The sequence below is a fragment of the Silene latifolia genome, chromosome Y (assembly GCF_048544455.1).
Source record: "Silene latifolia isolate original U9 population chromosome Y, ASM4854445v1, whole genome shotgun sequence".
In the NCBI taxonomy this organism is placed as follows: Eukaryota; Viridiplantae; Streptophyta; class Magnoliopsida; order Caryophyllales; family Caryophyllaceae; genus Silene; species Silene latifolia.
Window position 1 is genome coordinate 453,977,002 of NC_133538.1, and position 26,680 is coordinate 454,003,681.

Genomic DNA, 26,680 nt, shown 5'->3' on the forward strand with positions numbered 1-26,680 from the left:
CGAGATTTGGGTTGACTCGGGTTGACTCGAATTGCGGGTTTCTGAGTTGGTTTTGGGTCCAAAGATGGGTTTTAACTCTAAATAGAGTTATTTTAATGGAAATGACATATTGAAAACATTCATGACATTATTTTTGACATTCGAGATTTGGGTTGACTCGGGTTGACTCAGGTTAACTCGAGTTGCGGGTTTCTGAGTCGGTTTTGGGTCCGAAGACAGTTTTAACTCTAAATAGGGTTATTTTAATGCAAATGAAGTTAGAAAACTTTTGAAATAATTTTTCATATTCGAGTAGTGCATTAAACCGTCTCATGTATAGCCAATCCACGCACCCATATCAAAAACACGTTATAGTCCGATCATCATCGGGTGGTTTTTGGAAGGTGCAGATACTGGGTATCTACACTTACTTGAGTGTTTCTATTCCAAACAATTACTTTTACTAATATCATTATTAATATTGACATTATTATTTATTATTGTTATTAAGAATATTATTAGTAAAAAATTCCTATTTTTTCATTATTGTAATTTATGATTATTCATATATAATTTTATAATTTTTTTCTTATAAATATTAATATTAGTATTATACTATGAATATTATTATTATTATAGTTGATAATAACAATAATATTAAATATTATTATGATTATTTCAGTTCAGTTCAGCTCAATTCAGATTTATTCAGTTCAGTTCAGTTAAGCTCAGCTCAGTTCAGTTCAGTTCAGTTCAGTTCAATTCAATTCAGCTCCATTCAGTTCAGTTCAGCTCTGTTCAATTCAGCTCAGCTCCATTCATTTCAGCTCTAAAAAGCCAGAAAGAACGGAGCCTACTAAATGGAAAATTAGGGCGACGGAATTTTCATTACAATTTTACCTCTCATCGCCCTCACTTGACCTCTCTCACACCATTCGGAAACTTCTCTCTCCACCTTCTTCGCAAAATCGCCGTCTTTCGATCTACACAAAAACCATGAGAGGATCGCTCAAAACTTTGGCCTCCAAATCTCTTTCTTTCGCCGGTAAATGGCAGCAACAACAGCTTCGCCGTCTCAACATTCACGAATATCAGGTCCTATTTTTTTTCTGATCAATTTTTGTAATTGTATTTTGTGATTTAGAGGAATTTCATCTTGTAATTTCGTGTTTTTGTTGATGATTTGATTATCTGTGATAATTCTTAGGTTTATTTGTCTGTGTAATATTGGAGAAACGATTTGTGTCGGTGTCGATTTTGTTGATGGTATACCGTACGAATGGCAGAAATACGATCTTCTACCGAAGAGATATAGCGATTTTTTTTGCGCTGTAGAAGATATACTCCCTCTGTCCCGGTCATTTGTTGTCCTTTCTATTTTAAGAATGAACTTGATGAGCAATTTGATCATTCACACTCAATTTGTTCTACTTGTCATTTAGTAATTGGTCCCTTTCTCTTTCCTTGGTCTTTGTGCCAAAACCATAGCACAACAATTGAGCGGGACGGAGGGAGTATTTCATTAATTTGCGTTGTTTTGATAAGAGATTTGTACATTTGTTAATATGGATAGATATATCTTTTGAAATGAAAGTGATGGAGATGTTTTGGCTCCTGTTACCTTAAAAATATCGGAAATACGATCGATGTTCTGCTGAAAAAATTTAGCCATTTTGTTGCGATGTAGAAGTTATATTTCATTAATTTGCTCTTGTTTTGATAAGAGCTTTGTGCTTTTGTACATTTGTTAAAATAAGAGTTTTGGCTCGTTTGCTTGTGAGGACAATGGAGGATATTGCAAATGTGTAGGTTAAATGCAAGGATTCACTATATGTGTATCCCTTAGTTTAAAATGTGTATGTTCGACATACTTACGCCCGACTTTCACTGAGGTCCTACTGTCCTAGCCAAAACGTGTCAGTGCGCCTCATAGATAAGCTATAATTAGCATAGCTCGTGTGCGTCGTAGATTAGCAGAAACTAGCATGGCTCACTAGTCACTATTATGCAGTGTCCATTTGTTTCTATAGAACTTTTATTATATCCCTTTTTTCCGACATTATCCTTGGGAGTTTTTAGTCATATAAATGTTGACTTCCAGAAAAAGTGTTATTGCACAAATTCTATTTTGAAATACATATTTGTTTCCCAAAACAGTGCACCTCGTATCTGTGACCTTTGCCTCATGCCTTGCTGCCATATGGCTCTCGTCACCTCCATGTGAATCGTGTCTTTTAAAACTAAATCCAGGTGTTAACTTTAGGTTGATGAGGCTTTTACCTTTGACCCCTTTATCAACTGTGTAGCCGTGCCTTATCGGAAACATGGAAGTGTTGTTAAATGGAAGACAGAGAGTTTTTCATGGTTGGCCGCATGATCACTATCATGCTAGCGAAAATGCTGGAGAATTTTACGTTGCCAAACTTCGGTAGCTGACTAGTTGTAGTTGGTCGGAATGTCTTGCTTCATATATCCATATCTGTGGTTGATTTTTCTTCAAATGATTGTTGACATTGTGCTAACTTTATGTTCATTATTGTGCGTTCGTGGAAACTAGGGTGCTGAGCTCATGGGCAAATTCGGTATTAATGTTCCGAAAGGAGTTGCTATAACTTCTCTTAATGAAGTTCAAAAGGCCATCAAAGAGACTTTTGCTGGTCAAGATGAGGTAAATTTTGGACCATGTGCCTCCAGGTGTCTAGTTGTTTCGGTGCTGTCATGTACTATTATTTTCTTTGTTATGGCAAACTATATTTTAACCTGTTTTAAACTTCTTAAAAATGTATGTAAGCTTGTGAGGTAAATTTTGGAACCTGCACCTTGTGGACCCGTATTCACAATTGTCTTAGCTCCTTGTACTATTGTTTCCGCTATTATTGCAAACAGTAACTTTTTTTTTTTAATAAAAAAGTATGTGAAGTTCTAAATAATTATTTTTATATCTTGCATAAGCTAATTATAGGTGTACGTCAATTCATTCCCCTAAATTTGTTAGTGTTTGATTATCACCATCATCTTAAAAGAAATCACTGATTTATTAAGTTATATGAAGGTGGTGGTTAAAAGTCAAGTCCTAGCTGGTGGCCGAGGTTTGGGAACCTTTAAAAATGGTTTTAAAGGTGGAGTTCACATTATGAAGTCAGATCAGGTTGCAGATATAGCTGGTATGCATTTTTTCCATCTTGTTTTTATGCATTATTTGTGCTTACTTTTTCTTGGGAAATGTGGTGTATTGTGACTATGCATAGTTATATTGGCCCTGCTTTCTTCTTTACAGTAGAGTGATTACACCTTATTGTTTTATGCTATAGAAGCCAGGAACAAGTGAATTCTTTATGTCTAATATGCAATTGTTGGATGGTCTCCTGCCCGGGTCAACATGCATATTGCTTATTGCTTTGTGCCTCTTCCTCATCTCGTTAATGAATATAAACCCCCAGGGCAGCAGTAGGGCAGCAGTGCAGCACTACAAACCCTCACCTGCCCAACACCATTATAACCCCAGGCCACCACCTCCACTTTCAATTCCCCCCCTCCCCCCAAACAGCACCACCATCTCATCACCTGCATCAATCCTTGACGGAAACCACCACACTCAACTCCGCCTCTACCAAAATCCGAGTCACACCCTTACCCACCACCATCTGGCCACCTAATCTTCGAAGACTCACCCTAACACCACCATCACCCATCACTTTTGACGCCTGCAAAGATCTTGTTGGAGTGATGGACAGATCTAGGATTTTTAGTGTTGAGATGGTGGTTGAGGATTGGTGGTGATTGAAGGCCATGGTCGCTGGCATTTATAGTGCGTGGTGGAGGATCAGCCTTCTTTGGTGAAGGTGGATGGTGGCCGAGTGACTGCTTGGTTGTCGATGGTGGTCGTGGGTGGTGCAAGGAGGTGGCTTTGTGAGGGTGGTGGTTGAAGTAGGTGGTGACTGACTGGCCGTTGTTCACGGTGGTGTGTGGCAGAGAATCAGTGCTGTATGGTGGAGAAAGCTGTTCGCTGAGTGGTTGGTTAGATAGGGATAGTGGTGGGGGAGAAGGTGGGGATGTGTAAGGAGGTTGTGGTTGTGCCTGTGGTAGCCATAGTGGTGCAAGGAGAAGCAGAGGATGTGTGGTGGTGGGAGAAAATATTTGCCAGTGGGAGGGTTATTTGAGGGGTATAAGGGTAATCTTGGTATTTAATAATACTCTATCCCACATGTTTTGACCTCTCCTAAAATATCGTGCAAAAACCGAGCGTATACAATCTATTGGAACAAAGGAAGTACTATATGTTTCATTGATGGAGTCATGCGGTACGCTTTATTTACTTTATTCAGGAAGTGTTTATTGTTTATCCCTGTTTGACATCCCTTCTCCCCCGTTCAATTGCATTGAGTTTGTGCTTGTATAGTTATGTACATTAACTACGTATAATTGATGGCAGTTACGATTTCTGTGTTGAGTGTGTTGCTTGGATTGTTAATTTGTGGTTGTGACCCACAAAGTTTATGCATTGAAATCCAGTATTTAATTTTGTTCTATTCACTTATGAGATTATTTTACCTTGTCTGTCATCTCCAGAGAAAATGCTGGGTCAGATATTGGTCACTAAACAAACTGGTCCCCAGGGCAAACCTGTTAATAGGGTAAGTCTTTATGTTTCCATCAGCTGTTAATATTTTATTTTGACCATCCGATTCGTCTTTAGATTTTTGTAAGTTTTGGAAAACGAAGGTTTCAGTTACATCATGTTCTATACTTACTCCTCTGTCGTGCTTTGAGACGTCAAATATGGCGATATTTGGGACCTGATTGTTTATTTTCTTGTATTGTAACTTTCTTTTCCTGTTCAAACAGGTCTATTTGTGTGAAAAGCTGTCATTGGTAAATGAGATGTACTTTGCCATCACCCTTGACCGCAAGACTGCGGGTCCTGTAAGTTCCTAAACTTTGTTGCTATAACGGGTGAAAGTTGTGGATACTTAAATGACATTTCCTTTTCCAGCTTATAATTGCCTGTAGCAAAGGAGGAACGAGTATTGAAGACCTTGCAGAAAAGTATCCGGACATGATCATTAAGGTGGCTATATGTCCTTTCTTGTTGTGCTTCCTGTATAGTCCATTTGGTTATGCTACTCTTTTTTATTGTCTCTTCTTCTTTGTTTAGGTCCCTATCGACGTTTTCACCGGAATTACCGACGAAGATGCTGCAAAGGTTGTTGATGGACTTGCACTGAAGGTAGCTGACAAACAGGCTGCCATGGAACAAGTGAAGAAGCTGTATAATCTTTTCTGTCAAAGTGATTGCACTCTACTGGAGGTGGACACATCCGCTGTATAGATTCATATTTAACTTTGCTCACTTTCCCTCTATATGCTAATCTAGTCGTGTCCTGACAGATAAACCCACTAGCTGAAACTGCTGACAACCAATTAGTGGCTGCTGATGCAAAGCTTAACTTTGATGACAACGCTGCATTTCGACAAAAGGAGATCTTTGCTCTTCGTGACACATCACAAGAGGATCCACGAGAGGTTTGTTTCAGAGATCCTTAGGTTTCACTCTTCAATTGTACGAAGCAATTGTCACCTTGATTACCTGTGTATATGTTGGTTTCGGATGAAAATCTGTTTGATTATAAGAGTTGGAGTCCCGCTTTTAAGCCAAAAAAAGTTCTTATGAATTACTCCCTCCTATTCACTAAGTTCTTCCACATTTGTTTTGGGGTAGAATTTAGTGGTATGGTGATATGTGGATGGAAATGAAAGTAAGAGAGAATGTGGGGTCATAAGTTATTATAACCACAAATAATAGACAAATAAGAAAAGTGGAAGATCTTTGTGAATTTGCCGTTTTAGGAATGTGTAAGATTTAGAGAATAGGAGGGAGTATGATAGTACCCACATACTCACGTAACTACGGGATCCCCTTAACACCTCGTTTGAAAGCAAATTTATGACTGTGACAGCAAGGGAGGTAAAGAATGTTTCGTACTAGTGTACTGATCTATGTTACTTGGACACTTCACTTCGGTCACGTGTTGCATTTGCAACACGACACGTCACTATTACGACACTTCATTTAGACCAAAAGATTGAAAATCACGGAAAATAACTGTATCGACACTCCAATACATGTCCGACACGACACTTCTTAGACGAGTCCGAGTAACATGGCTAATTATACGCATGAGGCACAAATATCAATACGTTAGAACATGGAATTTAGATTTATACAAAAAGTAGTGTCAGACTGTCAGGCTGCTATTTTTGTCGTGGTGTCTACGCACAAACTGAAATTGCTTGGCCTTGAAGCCACTGACAGCTTACCTCATCTGTCTACTATTCAGGTTACCGCTGCCAAAGCTGACTTGAACTATATTGGTCTGGATGGAGAGATCGGTTGCATGGTGAATGGGGCGGGATTGGCTATGGCCACTATGGATATTATTAAGTTGCACGGAGGAACCCCTGCCAACTTTTTAGATGTTGGCGGTAGTGCTTCTGAGAATCAGGTAATCTACTTTTTGTTGTGGTTGTCTTCTAATAAAAGCCATTGTGTTATGTTGAAGGGCTGTTCCTAATTTCCTACAATCCTACGTGAAGCGTTATTTGTTTCTCTCTAGTTTACTGTATATATTGTTACTAGATTTCATCCTAATAGTAGCCGTCAAGAATTTAGCGTGACGTTGTGCATGGCATATTGTAACGCTGAATTAAGGTGGATTAATATTCCTAGGCTAGTTAATAAAAGAGTTAAGCATAACATAAGGACCCAAACTATCATATTTTTTTTCCATCAAGGACCTAAAATATCTGAGTTTTCCGTTAAGGACTTCAATACTCAAATCCGTCAACTTCCGTTAAATAACCATCAAGTTGGCATGGAAAGAAAAATTCAGAGGGAAATAATAATCTGATTTTATTTGTTTGGAATAAAAAAATCAAGCCGTCCCATTTCCTTATTCTCGCTTTATACTAATGTTTCTCTATAGTCACGTCTTTGTTTTACTACTCCGTAATTGCGATCCATCATTCTGCGTTTCAGCTTACATTCCATTATCAACTTTTCTTTCCCCATAAACAACTTCCCAGCCAAAGTAAAAGACCATTTATGAAAGGGCCATAATATCAAAGGATCAATGACTATTGTATATTTGAAATACTTGTGTTCATTCATACAGTAATCAAATGATATTTAAAAAATGAACCTATTTAATTTAGCTTTTAAATAATAAGTTAAGTAATTCATTTTAAAAACAATTCAAGCTTTTTATTAATTAAGATAGACAATATAATGTGTTACATATTATAATCCAAAGGATCGAGGGTAATCCAAGCATAACATAAAATGTGGGTCTAAATGGAGGTCTTATAGATAGTAAAACAATGGATTAAGTCTCCCTTTGACAAATTCTCCCAGGAGACGGTCTGACAATAACAATATTATAAGACCTTTTACATAAGACTATATGAAATGGTTTATTTTTCAATTTCTTTTTGTCCTTTTTTTGGTTAGTACTCCTAATAAAATAATGCAAATCTATAGGTTATAGATACATACCAGAACACAATATTGCAAACGATATAAAATCAAACCAAACATAATTTTTGTATGATATACTTATAAGTTATGTATGTTGATCGCCACTATTCTTGACCTTCATAGTATATAGTTATATGCATTTGAACTTTAGCACCGGTTTTACTTGTACTCAATGTCAAATTCTCATCAAGTTTTATGTTAATTACACCTCTTAGGAAAGAGCTTCATACTTTGTCCACTTGTACACATAACTGTTACATACTAAAGCTTAAATAATCTACTATAAACATTAGACAAAATTAGACAACAATAATTATGGAAAAATAATACTCTTCTTTAATTTGCTTGCCCACAAATTTCCAACACTTATAATATAGAACTTACCTATATATAGCTTAGCTTAGGTGGTTGAACCTACGTGTATATAGCTTTAGCTTAGGTGGTTGAAACTTTAAATTATACTAATTGAGATCTATATTACACAATATTCGTTTTTAGATTGATAATTATATTTTAAATTCTATACTATATTATACTCCATATGTAGTAGTAGTAGTTGTTCTATGAAACTCAATTACACATATACTATTATATATTATACTAACTTAAATAATAAAAGAGTGTTATTTTACTTTTAGGTCATAGTTAATTTTGTGTAACACGATTTAATTTTATATAAAAATAGTATGCAACGGACCAAAATGATGGAAATTCATTTTACAATAAACTTGTGTAAGATAGCTTACACAAATATTTGTGGAGGAGGAAAGAAGTACTGTTTTCAGAAATGTCATGTGTTGCACACAAATCACTCGGTAATTTGCAACGCAGATAATAATAGTTGTTTCTATGCGTCGACTTGTCCATTCAAGCACATAATAACATATATGATACTCCCCCCGTCCGAGTCAATAGTTTACACTTACTTTATTTCCCCTTACAAAATAAAGCAATTCTAAACTATTCAATGAGACTAATTTGCAACGCAGATAATAATAGTTGTTTCTATACGTCGGCTTGTCCATTCAAGCACATAATAACATATATGATACTCCCCCGTCTGAGTCAATAGTTTACACTTACTTTATTTCCCCCTTACAAAATAATGTAAAGCAAGTGGAAACTATTCAATGGGACAGAGGGAGTATATAATTGGTAGTTTATTAAACACAAGTACTCTATACGCAGCTCGACTTTGTACTAATAGAATCAAAGTAGACGATACAACTATAGTTTCACTATTTACGCTCTTTGATGACCTTGTATTAGTACTCTTAATATCATCTATCGTTTACGTTTTTTTTTAATTAACGGAGTTGTTCATTACAAAAGTTAATGCTTACTCAGGATGGTGGTCTACGAAAAGCAAAACTCTAAGTCAAATACATGTGAAATACATACATATATACATGAACTACTCCGTATTACTTAGTACTCCATACTTGAATTAACTTTTAATTACTCTTTTTGTCACTACCGTCTATAAATATAAGGTCATATGCATACGGTTTCCATCCATGTCTTCTAGATACTTTAATGAGCGTGAGTAGGAAAAAAAGAGTCAATTAATCATATGCATGTATTGGAAACTCCATGGAAGCATGCCATTCTTGCAAACATACAACACATACAATTTTATCATATAAATAAAGCATTAAATATGAACAATCTACTTGCAAAAAAAAAAAAAAAATGAACAATCTACATAATACTCCTCAAGGGGGATTTGAGAACGTAATATGAACAAATTACGCAATACCAAAAAAAAATGAATTAACTACTTGTTACTATATTATACTAACAACTTACCAATTGCATGTGGAAAAGGCCTATATATACATATACTTAGGGGATTTGGGAACGCAATCTTAGTTCCTAAATCCTAATCAAACACTTCTTAATCAAGTGATTAGGTAGAATATGAGTTTTAGCTTGTCTAGAATACTATAGGGTAAACTAAGCTATTAGGTAAATTTAATTGCCAATTAAAAGTAGACATCTTACACAATAATTTGTATTTTTGCTATCTCCCCTGTGTTATAATTTGCATGGCTACAAATTTTTGACTCTTATGCACCGCCTTATAACGATTACTCCGAACCGAACAAAGACCATAAAAGCCAAGGACCTACAAATAAGCAAACACAAAACAAACAATGAATATAAAGATGATGAGCAAAATGAAAGCAATGTGCAAATACGATAGAACAATAGTATTGACGAAACATTTAAAATAACGTATGACATTTGACTAAAATAACGTAAATCAAACATAGGTTTAATGAGAGATAATTGGAAAAACAAAAGGGAATTAACTCTTTTTGTTCGCAAAGTTTGTATAAACTATCTTTATAGGTAATGAGTTTTTGCAGTAGAGTAAAACTCTTATTTCAATTTTAATTTTAATATTTGATTGTATAATTAGACAAACGTTTAAAAGATAAAACTCTTATTATTATTTTATTTTAAACTCATTTAATGTATATCTTTTTATACACATCATTTGTTGAACAAAAGCAGTAGTTAATGACGATAAATCAAATCAGATCTTACGTGACTATATTTTCTCTTATATATTACAAATAATACCAAAGATTCTCTATAACCATGAATAGTGCCAAAAAATTTAACCTTTGGTCTCGATTGGAGTGAGTAATTTTATTGGGCCCTAATATTATTAGGCCAGTCTCACCTAGATCTAACTCGTACCCAACCATAGTCTTACACCCCCAATTTGTCTAAACCAAAATAATGAAAAACTCTTCACCGCAAATGGTTATATTCGTGGAACATTAATTGAACAAATTAGCAACACACAAACGCATAATACAATCATAATACAATTTGATTCCTTCCCCTCTACATATTCTAGGTGGTATATATGATCTGATCTCAAATATATCCACTTGTTCTAATTCCAATTACAATTAATCTCACTATAGACGGAAATATCCGTTTAAAGTGAAAGACGGGTCAAATATGTTTAAAGTGGTGACATTTTTGGGTCCCACCATGCAATTTGTTGCTTGTCTTATGCTTAGAGCAAGTCCAATGGTTTGGATTAGGGACTTGCTTGCAATTTTTTAAAATTGCAAGCTAGTAGCCAAGCCATTGAAAATGTCCTTATGGATTAGCTTTGTTTAAGCTACTAGCTTCATTAAGCTAGTTGCTTGAAATTGCTTAAATGGACCTACTACAAGGAAACAACCAATTAAAAGTTAGTATCTTAAAATGTGGGTCCAATTTGGCTAGTGAAAAATTAAACCAAACCATTGGAATGCATTCTTAATTCAAAATTTTTTTAGCTTAAAGTTTCATATGGCAATGGTAAGCTAGTAGGTACTAGCTTACCATTGGACTTGCTCTTAAAGTGGATGGATATTTGGCTCGTCTATAACTATAGACGGATATCTCCTATCTATAATGAGACTTTGTGTTCTAATTATATGTTCATTATAAAGAATATTACTCATCTTAAAATCAAGTAGTATACAAATTTTGGGATTTCTCTAATATAACATAGCTAGAATTATTTAATTTGGTCACCATTAACTCATTACCATGACAACTCTATAGACAATAATATGGGAATTTTTAGTAATTTTCTCTTTAATATCGTAAGACATACCTCATTTATGACTGTCTTTATTTTTCAAATTGTAGTCTGACGCGTATATATCATGCATGGACAATAGAACTGTGAAACATATATAAAAGATAGATGAAATATATATATAAATCATCTGACATGTCAATTTTACGATACCAATCTTAATATCGTAATTCATGTACAATAAATAATAGAAGAAAACCACTAAAACTAACATGAACTAAAAATTGACAGGTCGAAGAAACAACTAAACCAGAATAATTTACATACGCCAACAGAGGAGTGATATGATGCAAGAGTATATTGTACGTATATTGTACCTGCAAAAACAACAAACTATATAAAGCTTTGTGAAGGGGTGATTTTTTCCTATAACAACCATAACAAAAATAAGAAGCAAACATCAAGGTAAAAAACGAAAACCAACGGACATTAATTGAATAATAATCATAAGCTAACTCTAATGAAAGCAGCATACAACAACAACAACATCATCAGAGCCTTAATCCCAAAATGATTTGGAGTCGGCTGACATTAATCATCCTTTAGAATCGTCTATGGGTGAACGTACACCTCAAAATGCGAAAAAAAATAGAAAAGGAAAGAAAATGAAAAACAAAAGGGAGAGCGAAACATAATACAAAGTAAGGTAAATTTGTAGGTTTTAAAATCGAAATCCGAATTTCTTTTATAAAAACTTAAAATTTAAATCGAGAATAAAGATTAAAACTATTTTGAAAACCGAAGTAGAATTTAAGAATCCGGAATACTTTAAAACTGTGTTACTCAGACTCCTTGACAAAGTGTCGTATCCGACGCGTATCCGGGTGTCGGATACTTTATTTTAATATTTAAAAGACACTTAGATACGGTCAAACAAGTGTCTTGACCAGTCTAATAGACACTGACACGACACTGCTATTATCTTAAGTGTTTAATATCTTATAAAAATATTGGCCAATGCAATTTACAAATAGCGTTTTTTTAACATTGAAAAGGATAAATATGTTAAAAAGTTGAAGTTTCCTAGTTGCATGTGCTGTCCACTATGGGGATATGTGATAAAATATTAAATAAATCATTACAAACTACCTACTCCGCCAGCTATAAGTATTCATTTCACCTTTTTCCCATAGTTCTCTCTCTTCTTTTACTGTTCTTTAATTATTTAACACTCAACCTAAAATTGCCTCTTCATCTTCCATCATCTTCATTACAAAATTTTAAAAAAATACTCTCTAATTAATTCTATCTTCCGTGAAACTCCTTTCTTCTCCATCGTTGTCGGCTTCACTGTGCCGTTTCGAGAGTCGTGTCGCATAGTGCAGTATCCCAGGCGTCCTAAGTGTCGTATCCGGCGAAGTGTCGTGTCGACACCCGACACTGCACCTAACAGAAGTGTCGACGCAACCTAGCTTTAAAAGTAAACCAAGTAAAATATATAAGAAAGTGGTTGATAAAAAGTGTAATAAAGGAGATGAGAACAAATAATTTTTTTTAAAATTAAATAAAAACACTAAATATATCAAATATTAAAAATCCACATATATCATTTCCCTCCATTGTGCCCTCTCCGTCACCATACTCGCCTCAAGCCTCAGAAATCTCATATCGTGCTCTATCACTCTCAACCATGTCTGTCTCGGCCTCCCTCTACCCCTCGGAACCTTTTCTCTTCTCCAGCCTCCTAACGGGTGCATCCATAGGTCTCCTTCTCACATGGCCAAACCATCTTAGTCGATTTTCCATCATTTTGTCTCTATTGGCGCCACTTTTACTTTTTCGCACGTCTTCGAGGAGGAGACATGTCGCACGTCTTCGAGGTGTCTTGTCGCTCTCACACGAATGCAATCATGATTTGTTCTATCCTAGGATTTGGATGAACATGTTTGGTACTTGACTATGTAAGATTCCGGGAAATCTTAACATAGAAGCATTTGAATGGTTTGTTTTTTGTGTTTGACTTGGTTTGACTCGTTGTTGGAGTCGGGATCTGAATTTTTGAGTCGGTTTTTGGTCCGGTGTCGGTTTTGACTCTAGTTAGCGTCATTGCGACCCCGTCGTCATGCATTTAACAATCCAGGTACTTTTGAAAAGTTTTATTTTTGACATCGTTTTATGTTTTCCGACATAAAGTTGTATACAAACTGTCGACTAAACGCTGCGATTCCTAAGCATGTTGTAGTCCGATAATTATCGGGTGTTTGTTGGAGTCTCAGCATCGATACTGGGTATCTACATCCACATGTATCCTTTCCCTCCTTTATGCCCTCTCCGTCACCATTCTCTCCTCAAGCCCAAGAAATCTGATATCATGCTCTATCACTCTCAGCCATGTCTGTCTCGGTCTCTCTCTACCCCTAGGAACCTTTTCTGTTCTCCAAGTCTCCAGCCTCCTAACTGGTGCGTCAATAGGACTCCTTCTCACATGGCCAAACAATCTTAGTCGATTTTCCATCATCTTGTCCTCTATTGGCGCCATTTTTACCTTTTACCAAATCACCTCATTCCTTAATCGATTTTTCCTTGTATGGCCGCACATCCACCTCAACATACGCATCTCCGCCACACTCATCTTTTGAATGTGACAATATTTCACGGCCCAACACTCGGAACCGTAAAGTAAGGCAGGACTAATTGCCGTGCGATAAAATTTTCCCTTTAATCTTTGGGGCATATCTTTATCGCTTAAAAACCCTGAAGCACTCTTCTATTTCAACCATCCCGCTTTAATTCTGTGAGCCACATCTCTGTCTAACTCCCATCTTTTTGAGTAATAGATCCTAGATATCTGAAGAAATCTGACCCCTCGACTACATTCCCATCGAAAATAATACTCCCCACCTGTGTCGATCTTGACCCCGCCACGTTAGTCCTCCTCAGCCTAAACCCACGAGTCTCTAAAGTATGCCTCCAGAATTCCAACTATCTCTCCACCCCCTCTTTCGTCTCATCAATCAACACAATATCATCACGAAACATCATACACCAAGGGATGTCGTCCTGAATATCCCTTCTCAACTCATCCATAACTATAGCAAAGAGAAAAGGATTAAGTGCGGAACCTTGATGCACCCCGATGGTAATGGAAATTCTTCCGTTCTCCCTGCGAACACTTGCACTAGCCCCCTCATACATGCCCTTTATGAGATCAATATATTTTCGAGATACTCCCTTTCTCGCCAAAGCCCACCAAAGTACCTTTCTCGGTACCCTATCATATGCCTCTTCCAAGTCAATAAAAACCATATGCAAGTCTTTCTTCTTGTCCCGATGGTGTTCCATAAACTGTCTCATGATAAAAATCGCATCCATAGTCGATCTCTCAGGCATGAATCCAAATTGATTATCCGGGATGTCTACACATTTCCTAAGCTTTTGCTCGATTATCCGCTTCCATAACTTCATCGTATGACTCATAGGTTTAATTCCTCGATAATTGGAACACTCTTAAACATCACCTTTATTCTTGTACAAAGGGACAAGTGTGCCTCTGCTCGAAGCTGATGGCATCTTGTTGCGCCTCCAAATCTTGTTGAAAAGCATGGTTACCCATTCGATTCCTTTCTCACCGAAGCACCTCCAAACTTCTATGGGTATACCATCCGGTCCCTCTGCTTTCTTAGACCCCATCTTCCTTAACGCCTTTCTAACTTCACTCTTTTGTATTCTACGCACAAATTTTCCGGTTAATCATGCTTGGTGATACTTCTACATCCCCAATATTTCGTTCCTTCCTGAACCAGAACCTTATCTTTCACACACCTAACTCTCCGAATATCCCTCGTCTTTCGGTCTCTTATGCGAGCCAGTTTATAGATATTCTTCTCTCCTTCTCCCGTGTCCAACCTCGCATACACTTTTTGGTTAACTTTTGCCCTCGCAACCTCGCATACACTTTTTGGTTAACTTTTGCCCTCGCATCACGCACTGTCTTTTTAGCGGGCTCGTCTAGCCCCCTTGTACTTTTCAAAATTCTCATCACTCATGTATTTCCCCAAAACCTTATAGCATTCACGTTTCGTCTTTATCGCTTGTCTCACCTCATCGTTCTACCAAGATGTGTCCTTACTTGATGGTCTATTTCCTTTAGATTCCCCTAACAACTCCCTCTCCAAATCCTTTACAATATGCTCCAATTTATCCCATGTTGCATCTATATCTTTGTCCTTGCAATCCGACCAAATATCGCTACTTTCGACCTTATCCAAAAACGCTTGTTGGTTTTCCCCTTGTAGCTCCCACCACTTGATTCGTGTCTCACCGATTATCGATCTCTTCCTAAGTCTCTCTTACCCCGAAAATCAAGTACCACTAGTCTATGTTATGTTGCGGCACTTTCCCCAAGTATGACCTTGCAATCTTGCAATCGGTGTATACTTTCCTCCACACATTCTTTACCAATTGAGAATGCCTTTTCTCGAACCAAGTGTTCATTATACTTAAGTCATATGCCAAAGCAAAATCTAATGTCACTTCCTGCTTCATTTCTCTCCCTGAACCCAAAACCCCAAGAATGCTCTCTAAGCCAACTCGACTAGTACCCACATGCCCATTGAGGTCACCACCAATGATCAATTTCTCTCCAATAGGGACTCGTTCTACAACCTCTTCCCCATCTTCCCATAAGGCTCGTCGAAAAGAAGCATCCAACCCTACTTCAGGTGCGTAAGCACTTCTAATAGTGAGCACCTCATCCCCGACTACAAGCTTAATGCTCATAATCCTATCACTCTTTCTCGATACTTCTACCCATCATCGATGTAATCTTTATCAATGACAATGCCCACTTCATTATGACTTTTGTCTTTACCCGTGTGCCAAAGCTTATAACCCCAAGGCGCTATCACCTTTGTTTTATCTCCGACCCACTTTGTCTCTTGTAGACACATTATATGCACTCTCCTCCGTACCAAAACGTAACCTACTACCCTTCCTAAAGTCATGCCCTGATTTCTTTACCCGCTCTTGACCATGCTTCCGGGATCCAAATCTATTTGACACCACACCCATACTTCGAGGTGCCGTGCCGCTTTCGGGCGACGACCTAACAACCCTTGCATATTTTTCACTACACCCGGGTCTAGAAGATGTAGCGCACCCTTGCCTATTTGACACCACCCCAGGTGATGCGTGTCGCTTCCGGGCTACGACCTAGCAACCCTCACATACTTTTCACTACACTCGGGTCTAAGAAGTGCAGCGCATCGCTTCTGAAGAGACGCCTCAACGATGTTCAAATTTCGATTTATGTCCATAAAATGTGTTTTAAGTTTTTATGCTGGATGCCATAGACCTACCGCAACCCTCCTTTATCCGGGCTTGGGACCGGCAGTGAATGCCCGAAAACATTCACAGGCGGAGTTTAACTAAAGAAGCATAAAGTCAAAAAAACAAAGAAGCAATAATGATGTTGATGGTGCAAAATCATGATGGTGTAGCAATTTATTCATGATAAATTATAAGTAGTGCATAATATATGTATATGTATAGAGGGATTCTAGCCAATGTAAAACTAATACTCCGTGATAAGGATTTCAACAAACGTAAAACATTGATTGAGGTAGTAATATAGACACATTGTAGGACTCTTGAATCAATCTATTTATTTTTCTAAGTACTATATTTCATTCTTGTAGATATTATATTAATAACTTTATTTATCAACGTACTAATATATTTATCTTATTTCAATATTTTATCGCTTAAATAATTTACAAAATTTGAACCAATACCGCTCGAAAAGTTCCTCTTCTAAGTATATATATATATATATATATATATATATATAGAGGTGAGATCCGGTGAGAACGAACACTCGTGAGAACGGTAAGAACGGCCTTTATAACTAAACCACACGTGCGTCCCCTTGTTCTCACAACCAAACTTTCTCTCTCCCAATCATATCCCTCCTCAAACCCAACCTGCCAACCACCCTTCAAATTCCTCCATCACCACCCTGCCGTCGTCGACGATCACCAACATCTCCGGCGAAACTACATCGCGCTTCCCTTGCCGGCGCAACTACTCATTTCACGCAGGAGCCAGGCGGTTACCGCCGTCGGCCTACCATCACTCCGGCAGTACACCAGCAGCGCCTTACCAGGCGTGGGGATGTGTGCACCATTCCAGTCGACCACCAACAATTAAACTCCAACATTCGCTCCCTTCTCAACCCATACCCACCTCGCATCTTCTCGTCTCTTCTTTCTTTCTTGTCTCTTCTTTCTTTCTTGTCGGTCGAATTCAGGTTTACTAGTGACAGTGGTGATGGTGACCGGAGCTCCGACTACATCAAAATCATATCCATCTTATATCTCCTTCCTCGCCGGAGATTCACACGAGTGGCAGAGAAGTCGACGACAACTAATCTACACTAATTTTTGATGTATGTACACTAATATTTGATGTATCTAGCTACTATTTTAATGTATCTTAACATAGATACACACAATTAGTTATTAGGTACATTAAAATTGGTTTGAGATACATCAATATATAAACCAAATACACTAATTTCAATTAGCTCCGACAGTGATAGACAGTAGGCGTCATCACGCAGCTGTATACAATCGACACCCATTTCGGGAAATTCTGCTCTGAAAGTGTGATTATCTGCCTAAAATGTTATCGTCGGTGGAACGACGACGGTAGCACGACTGTTGGGCACGATTGTTGGGCACGATTGTTGTGCTGTAACGATTGTTGGGCACGCTTGGAGAATGAGAAGGAAGAAAATGGGTTTTCTGAATTGCTTCAACAAATGCAGCAAAGGCAACAAGGAAGAACTTCATTTAGCAATTCAAAGTTCACTGTAAATCAAACTTCAATCCTAATCTCGTGTCGTGGTATCTGGAATTGGTAAAAAATGATGGATTTCAGAAAGGAAGGTTAATTAGAAATACTTGATTCTGGGTAATCAAACAGTTTTATATGATTATAATTAACATGAATCATACTGAATCATTGACTTTGCAGCCACTGATCATATGTTAGCTCAAAGGGATTCCTTACATGATGTGAGAAGTACTAAACAAGTTTGCTATTTTTGAAAGAATTCCATTCCATGTCTGGAATGATTGAATTTTGAATTTGATCATACTGAACCTGGGTATCAAAGAATCATTAATGACCACGATCTCGATGACTGATTACTCTCAGTTGTTGTCTGGGTGGCCGGAAATAAAGCAGTGGGTGGCGGAGTAGGAGATGCGCCGTTTGAACGTTGCGGTGGTCGATGTTTGGTTGGTTAGCTGGTGGTTTCAATGGAGATGAATGATGACAATAGTTTTGTTTTTGTTTGGATAATTTATGGTTATGCTTGTGTGAGGTTGACTTGTGGACCGTGGATTTAATTTTAATCCCATGGTTAGTGTTCGTTCTCACCGAGTAGTCGTTCTCACCGGATCCTAAATATATATATATATATATATATATATATATATATATATATAGATTTAGGATCCGGTGAGAACGACCATTCAGTGAGAACGGTGAGAACGAACTAAAAGACCAACTTAATTAATACCCTCACTTGTGTAACTGCCAAAAATCAACCCCAACCTTACCATTTCTCCCTCATTCTTATCCTTTTACTTATAACCTTCATCTCCCTCATCCTGATCTACTACCAAAAACCGGCGACCACCACCACCAAACGCAAGCGAACTTTCCGACCAGCTATATATCTCCATATCTCCTGCGAATTTACCGGCGAAGGCTTGCTCTACATCTCATTACACCATTTGCGACCTCTTTCTTTTCTCCATCTTCACACCGGCACCAGAATCAGGCGGCCACCACTCATCAAGTATCCGCTATCCTGCTGCCAGAGCTCCGGTGAGACCCTCGTTGGACGCCCAAAGTTTACCCTACAATGGCGTCTTAATTAATGTTGCTAGCGATCTCTTCGTTGTCACCTTTGTTTTCTCCTTCCAACCATCATGTGTCGGAAATCTATTCATATCTCTGATCGAATTTCTTCTCGCGTCAAACCTGACCATCCCAAGCATATCAACCCTTTAACTTTGTGCCAACCGTCGCCTAACATTCTTCCTCTTCTGTAAACTTCACTACAAAATCATTTTAATCTAAATGAAATTAGTGTATCTACTTTCTATATTAATGAATCTCAAACCCATTTTAATGTACCTGATAACTAATTTTGTGTATTAATGCTAGATACGTTCTCTACCCATCTTCAACTCCCCAATCTTACACAATCCACTAACCACAATGATGAGTGAGTAAACAAAAACCTCCATACGGGAATTAACCATTCGATGAAAAAACTCAAATGCTAAATCCATCTTATTAGCTTTAACCATGGCGTGTAAAAAAATAGAACATTTCTTTCTCAAGCATATACTCAAACGTGGTAGAAGCCATATCAAACAAGTAAAAAATCCATGATTAGAATACTTCTTAAGCAACATGTTCAACATTTTTGTAATTATCTTTGATTCATTGCAATACTTTTCGATATGATGGACAAAATCCGTAAAAGGGTACCTGTAGTTATGATATCGACCGTAAAAGTAGTATTTATTATACTCTTGTGAATTCAAACAAAGGGTACTTCTAATATCGACCAAACGTGAGTCAAACAATAATTCGCAGCAAACTAGGACAAGGGTACCTTCCGAAGCGGACTTTGAACGATAATTTGAAACAAAATGAGACCAGGGTAGCTCTAATTTCAACAAAAAATGCAAGATTTAAACAACAATTTGCAGCAAAACGCGGAAAGGATACCTCTGAAATTGCCGAAATGTGACTTGGACAAATTTTTGAAACAAAATGAGAAAATGGTACTCTAATTTCAACAAAAAATGAAAGACTAAACAACAATTTGCAGCAAAATTAGAAAAGGGTAATCTCTAAAGTCGACGAAATGTGAGTTGGACAATAATTTGCAGCAAAATGAGAAAAGGGTAGCTCTAATATCAACAAAAATGCAAATCTTTTTGATTTATGTACACTAATCATTGATTTATCTAGCCGCTATTTTAATGTATCTTAACATAGATACACACAATTAGTTATTAGGTACATCAAAATCGGTTTGAGATACATCGATATAAAAAATTGATGCATTAATTTCGTGTACCATAAATTGCGTCGGGGATGTTTGTCAGTGATTCGCCGGTGATGCTCGTGATCGGTGGCGGCGACAGCAGTGATGGACTAATGGGTGATTAGAGCTTAAGGAGGGAGGAAAAGTTAGGGTAGGATAAGATGGGATGGCCGTGAATTTTTTTCATCCTGGTGGCATCATGGTGGTGTAACCGCGTCTGGGTGGTCGGGGAAGGTGCGGTGTTTGTCTGAGTTGTTTCCAGCGATGACATCATATATCAACATATAAGATGGGTTGTTTCCGGCGACTAAGATAAAGAGACAGGGACAGGAGTGGCCCCGGCATATGGTGGTGGTGATTGTGTCATCGGCGTCGTCTATTGGTGGTGGTGGTGGCTGGTCGTGGTGGTCGCCGTCTGATGGTCGCTAATCGTGGTGTTGAGGAGAGAGAGGAAGTGTTGACTTAGGAATAGGTGTTTTATACGTATAATACATAAAAGTTTGGTTATGATTGGGATTGATCCCAAATGTGAGTTGTTTTTAATCTAATGGTTATAGTTCGTTCTCACTGTTCTCACTGAGTGTTCGTTCTCACCGGATCCTAAATCAATCTCTCTCTCTCTCCTAGAGAGAGAGAGAGAGAGGCCAACATATGTATTTGAGTTCATAAGTTCTATTAAGAGCCATTAGATGGAGGGATGAGATGTACCCACCCAAAGTCATTATAAAGGCTAATTAACACACCTTACTAATCCACCCTAATTAACCACTAATTTACTATATATTTGTTTTCCACTCACCCATTTCTCTCTCATCTCACACATTTCACTCTTCTCTTCTCTCAAAACCTCAATAAAAAAACCCAAAAAATCCAAATAAATCAAAAACCCAAAAAAATCATTCATTCATCTTTTCCTCATTCACCACCCTACCCGACACCACCCCACCACCCGCCGCCGCCAACTCCACTGCCGCCGACGGTTTTTTTTTTTTTTTTTTTTTTCGTGTTAGTTTTTATGTTTTGAGTTGTTTTTTTTAGAGCTGGCAAATAATGACACGACACGAAAACACGACACGAAATTAACGGGTTTTGGTTGAGGCTCAACGACCCATTTATGTAAGTGGGTCGACACGAACACGACACGATATTTAATTGGGTCGGGTTTGGGTTGAACTCTCTAAACACGAACCCGACACGAATGACCTGTTTAATAAATTAATCCTAATGTTTTTATCTATCATCACATAAATATACTTAAAACTTTCCAAATATTGACATGACACGAAAACACGACCCGAACCCGACACAATATTAGCGGGTTAGGGTTGAGGCTTGATGACCCATTTATGTAAGTGGGTTAACACGAACACGACACGAGATTTAAACGGGTCGGGTTTGGGTTGAAGGGTTTGTGACCCGTTTACATGTGACACGAACACGAACCCGACACGACCCGATCTGTTTGCCAGGTCTAGTTTTTTTCCATTCGTTATTTTTGTTATCTTTTATTTTATTTATTTATTTTTCATTCGTTATTTTTTACTTATTTTCTCAATTCTCGCTTTTTTATAAAAAAAAACCCAGATTTGAAATAACACAAACAATAACACTCCCAAAAAAAAAAATATAAAGTGTAACCTTAATTGTAAATTGTATAACTTTAATGTTTTACGAGTATAACTTTAGTCGTAAATTGTATAACTTTAATGTTTTTAACGGTACAACTTTTGTATAACTTTTGGTTGTAGTTGTTTTTTTGTTCTATTTGTTAGTATTAATCTTAGACATATTAAAGTTATTATAATGCATATTTTGACATTTCAAATATCGTCTTGTTTTTTATTTTTACAAATGTTGTTTCTGTAAAATTCGTCTTGTTTTTTTTATTTTTACAAATGTTGTTTTTTTAAAGTTATTATAAATTTTTCAGTTATGGGCAAAAATTATACTTTTATGGACTAAAGTTATAGAAAAATGGACTAAAGTTATACAAAAATTGCCTAAAGTTATACAAAAATAGACTAAAGTTATACAAAAATTGCCTAAAGTTATACAAATATGGACTGAAGTTATACAAATAAGAACTAAAGTTATAAAAAAATTGACTAAAGTTATACGAATATGGACTAAAGTTATACAAATAAGGACTAAAGTTACACAAAAATGGACTAAAGTTATACAAAAATGCACCAAAGATATACAAATACATTAGGAATGTGTTGAACTTCTACTCAATGAATGTATAACTCTAGTAACGATATGAATAACTTCTACTCAACGAATGTATAACTCCAGTAGAAGTGTGTATAATTTCAATGACTTTCGTCAATTTTTGTATATCTTTAGTCAATTTTTGTATAACCTTAGCCCATTTTTGTATAACTTTACTCCTTATTTAAATAACTTTAGCCCATTTTTGTATAACTTTAGTCCATTTTTGTATAACTTTAGTCCATTTTCGATGAATTAATTGGAATTTATATAAGTTCTTTTTGTATGACTTTAGTCCATATTTGTATAACTTTAGTCCATATTTGTATAACTTTAGTCAATTTTTGTATAACTCTAGTCCTTATTTGTATAACTTTAGTCCTTCATATGTATAACTTTAGTCCAAAAACCTGTAACTTTAGTCCAAAATCCAACTTTAATCCAACAAACTTATAACTTTTGTCCAAATGTATAACTTTAGTTCAAAATTGTATAACTTTAGTCCAAAATTGTATAACTTTAGTCCAAAAATAATAAACCAACAAAACTGAAAAAATAAAAACCAAATAGATATAAAAAATAAAAACCATCTAGATCTAAAAAAGAAAAATCAACAAATCTGAAAAAATAAACAAGATGTATATCGTGTGTATAACTTTAAAAAAAGAAAAGAAGTATAACTTTAATGCACGCAGTGTATAACTTTAATAGACAAGATGTATAACTTTAATGCACGCAGTGTATAACTTTAATAGACAAGATGTAGAACTTTAGTCCAAAATTTGTGTAACTTCAATTTATACAATGTATAACTTTAGTTGTGTTCACATATAGATTTGAAAATTCAAAAAAAAAAAAAGAACACAAATGTAAATTGTAAACAAAAACTATAAAGTAGAAAAAACCGTAAATCTCGCCAATACTAGATCTAAAATAAAAAACCCGCCAATCTAACAAAAAAAACCGTCTTAAGAAAAAAACCAAATAACTAAAAAAACCAAATAACAATGAAATACAATACAATAACAATAATTGAAATAAAAAACGTCAGATCTAAACATTTAAATATTTAAATTTGACAAATTTATATATCGTGCGTATAACTTTAATACACGCAGTGTATAACTTTAATAGACAAGATGTATAACTTTAGTCCAAAATTTGTGTAACTTCAATTTATACAATGTATAACTTTAGACATTAACAGTATAACTCTATTTTGATTAGTGTATAACTTTAGCCCAAAATATGAAACTTAAAAAAAAACTTGAAAAATAACAAATAACCAAACACCCAATTCCAAATACCAATAATAAAAACCAAATAACAATAATAAAAATGTAACAATATCTAAAAACAAAAAAATTATGTAACACTCCAAAAAAAAAAAAAATTATAAAAAAGAAAACAAACAAAAAACAAAAAAAGAACCAAAAATCTCCTAAACAAAAACAAAACCGACAATCTCCTAAACAAACACAAACAAAACACTCCTCAACATAAACAAAAAGCAAACAAAAACAAAAAAAACAAAAAAACAAAGCAACGACAACACCAACGACAACGACAACACCAACGACGACAACAACGAAAAAAGCAAACGAAATCTGAAATAAAATTCAAAAACGAAAATGATGGTGGTGAGTGTTGGTGCGTGCGGTTCAGAGGAGGCGGGATCGACCAAGGAGGAAAGGAGGTGCGGGATCTGGACGGAGAAAGGTGGTACGGGTGGCCGTGGGGTTGTCGGGTGTGCGAGACTTTGAACAACAAATAAAAAAAAGGAGAAAAGGAGGGAGACGGGATATGGCGGTGGTGGTGTGTGGCAGTGGTGCGGTGGTGTTGGTGAGTGGCGTTGGTGAGTGAGGAAGGGACGGCGGCGGCAGGAGTGGAGAGGAGACCGGCAGGCGAGTGGTGGAGGGAACGGTGGTTGTGGGTGGTTCGGTGGTTCGGCTGAAATGTGGTTTTTGTTTTTATTTTTTGGGTTTTTTTTTGTTGGGAGAGAATGAATCAGGAGAGAGCTGGTGAATGATTGAAGAAGTGAATGAATGAAATGGATGATGAGTGGGTGAGTGAGTAGGGAGATTAGAATGGAGAAGGAGTTATACAAGATTAGAAGGAGTTATACAAGGATTAGGGAGGGAGATTTATGACCCTTCAATGAGATGTAATCTCATCCCTCCACCCCTTCCATCCAAAGGCCCTTATAAGGACTTAGGGACTCATATGATATGAGGGCCTTACTAGAACCCTTCTCTATATATATATATATTGATTGATATTGATCGTTCTGTGTATTGGATTGGAACCCATGTTTATTTCTAGCATTATGACGTCCTGGTTAGCCAGGAAATCCTTCTTTGTTTGTGATAAGGAGAGTCAATATATACTCCCTCCGTACCAGACTAAAGGTAACACTTACTATAAACGGACATACCACACTAAAGGTAACATTCCTTATTTGGCCCACAATATTACCAAGTTATCCTTATACCCATTTGATATTTACACAAAATGCCATTACATACCCCACCTACCAACCCACAATTACATACCCCACCTATTTTTTCCCTCTTTACCCTTAATTTTTTCACTTTTTCTTAAATACTCCATTTTTCCCTACGTTACCTTTGGTGTGGTACGGAGGGAGTATTATTCTACCCTGTTTACAATTAATGCGGCTGCCGTTTTAATTTTACTGCTAGTTCTCCACTGCTGCTAATATAGTACATGTGACGCAGGTTGTTGAGGCATTCAAAATATTGACTTCTGATGAGAGAGTAAAGGCAATTATGGTAAACATCTTTGGCGGAATAATGAAATGCGATGTCATAGCCAGTGGAATTGTCAATGCTGCTAAACAGGTGATTATGGCAAACATACTGAATTTTGTAATTTGTACATTGTTCTAGTCAGTGGTGACTCAGTGCACTGAAGTGTGTACAAATACTGTTGCAAAATTGATCACTGGACAGTCTCTCAGATACAGGCCTGTTTCCTGTTCTCATTTGCTTGCTGAAATTATCATATTAGGGGGTCACCCTTGTTTTAAATTTTGTGTTGAGTAATCGTTTTAGTTGTGAGAATTCGGTAGACGTAGGAAGATGTAAAGCGGAGATGTTTAAATACTCAAATAAGACCATCGAAAGTTTAACAGGATACATATACTTTTTCACAAGTAATGACCCATTTGCATAGATAGGACAAACATCTTGCTCTTCCCTAGACTTTTTCATTTTTGGTCTTATTCATACAAGTGGATATTACTTGACCCGTTTTAACTTACGACGGATATATCCGTCTTCAAGGAGACTTATTGATACTTTTTTATCCCCTCCTAAATAAAATCAAATAGAAAAAGTTATGTCATAAGTTTTGAGCTTGCTACTGAAACTGAAACTCGTTTTATACGTGCTTAGGTCTCTCTGAAGGTGCCTTTGGTTGTTAGGCTGGAGGGAACTAACGTTGATCAGGGAAAGCGAATTCTGAAGGTAAAGATGAATCTAGTCATATCTTCACTGTCACAATAAAGATGAAACTGCTCTTTAGAGAGATTCATTGCTAACATATTTTTAAATTGGCAGGAGAGTGGTATGACAATCATAACAGCAGAAGACCTGGACGATGCAGCAGAAAAAGCAGTGAAAGCGTCTACTAGTTCAGAGTTACTCGGCTTCATAATCTGACTTTTGGGGAATTTTCAAGTATCTCTAAAATTTTTTGGATAATGTTGGCTTTACTTGGTTGAAATTTGCATATAAGTTGACGACGTTGAATATAAATTTGATCCGAGTTGGTCATGAAGAAAGCTAATCTCTGTGCTTTCAGTCAATTGTCACCAAATATTTACTCGGATAGCTTTGCCCATCTGCTTCTTCGAATTTAAAGGCGCAAGGAAGCAATGCTTAATATGTGTACGTACTTAATTGCACTTTATTCTGAGAACATTTGAAGCACTATAATGTGGAGCGTTTATTGGTTTTTCCCTTCTTTCAAGTTAAAGACGGTGCACGCTGTGACAAAAATAGCTTTATACACTTTGATTATACGGAGTAATATTTTTTGACCACTTTGATTATACGGAGTAATATTTTTTGACCAATTAGATTCTCTACTAGATCCTCTTAAAAGAACCAACATTAAAATTAGGGTTGCATTTAGTGGAGTTATTTTTCAGACCGTAAAAACTTGTACTTCGTATGTGATTGTCATTCGCACGACAATCTTAGTTGTTTCTATGCATTTTTTTTTTTTTTGGCAGCCGTAAAGAAAA

General features: G+C 36.5%; 1 protein-coding gene across 1 annotated transcript; it reads left to right on the forward strand.

The window, feature by feature from the left end:
* Positions 1-846: 846 nt before the first annotated feature.
* LOC141633400 (succinate--CoA ligase [ADP-forming] subunit beta, mitochondrial) lies at positions 847-26,366 on the forward strand. Its single transcript, XM_074445881.1, has 12 exons — positions 847-1,074; positions 2,537-2,647; positions 3,032-3,143; positions 4,549-4,613; positions 4,825-4,902; positions 4,973-5,047; positions 5,135-5,287; positions 5,368-5,502; positions 6,318-6,482; positions 25,149-25,271; positions 25,827-25,898; positions 25,992-26,366. Exons 1-12 carry the CDS (start codon positions 976-978, stop codon positions 26,091-26,093), a joined length of 1,290 nt encoding a protein of 429 aa, XP_074301982.1. The 5' UTR covers positions 847-975; the 3' UTR covers positions 26,094-26,366.
* The last annotated feature ends 314 nt before the right edge of the window (positions 26,367-26,680 follow it).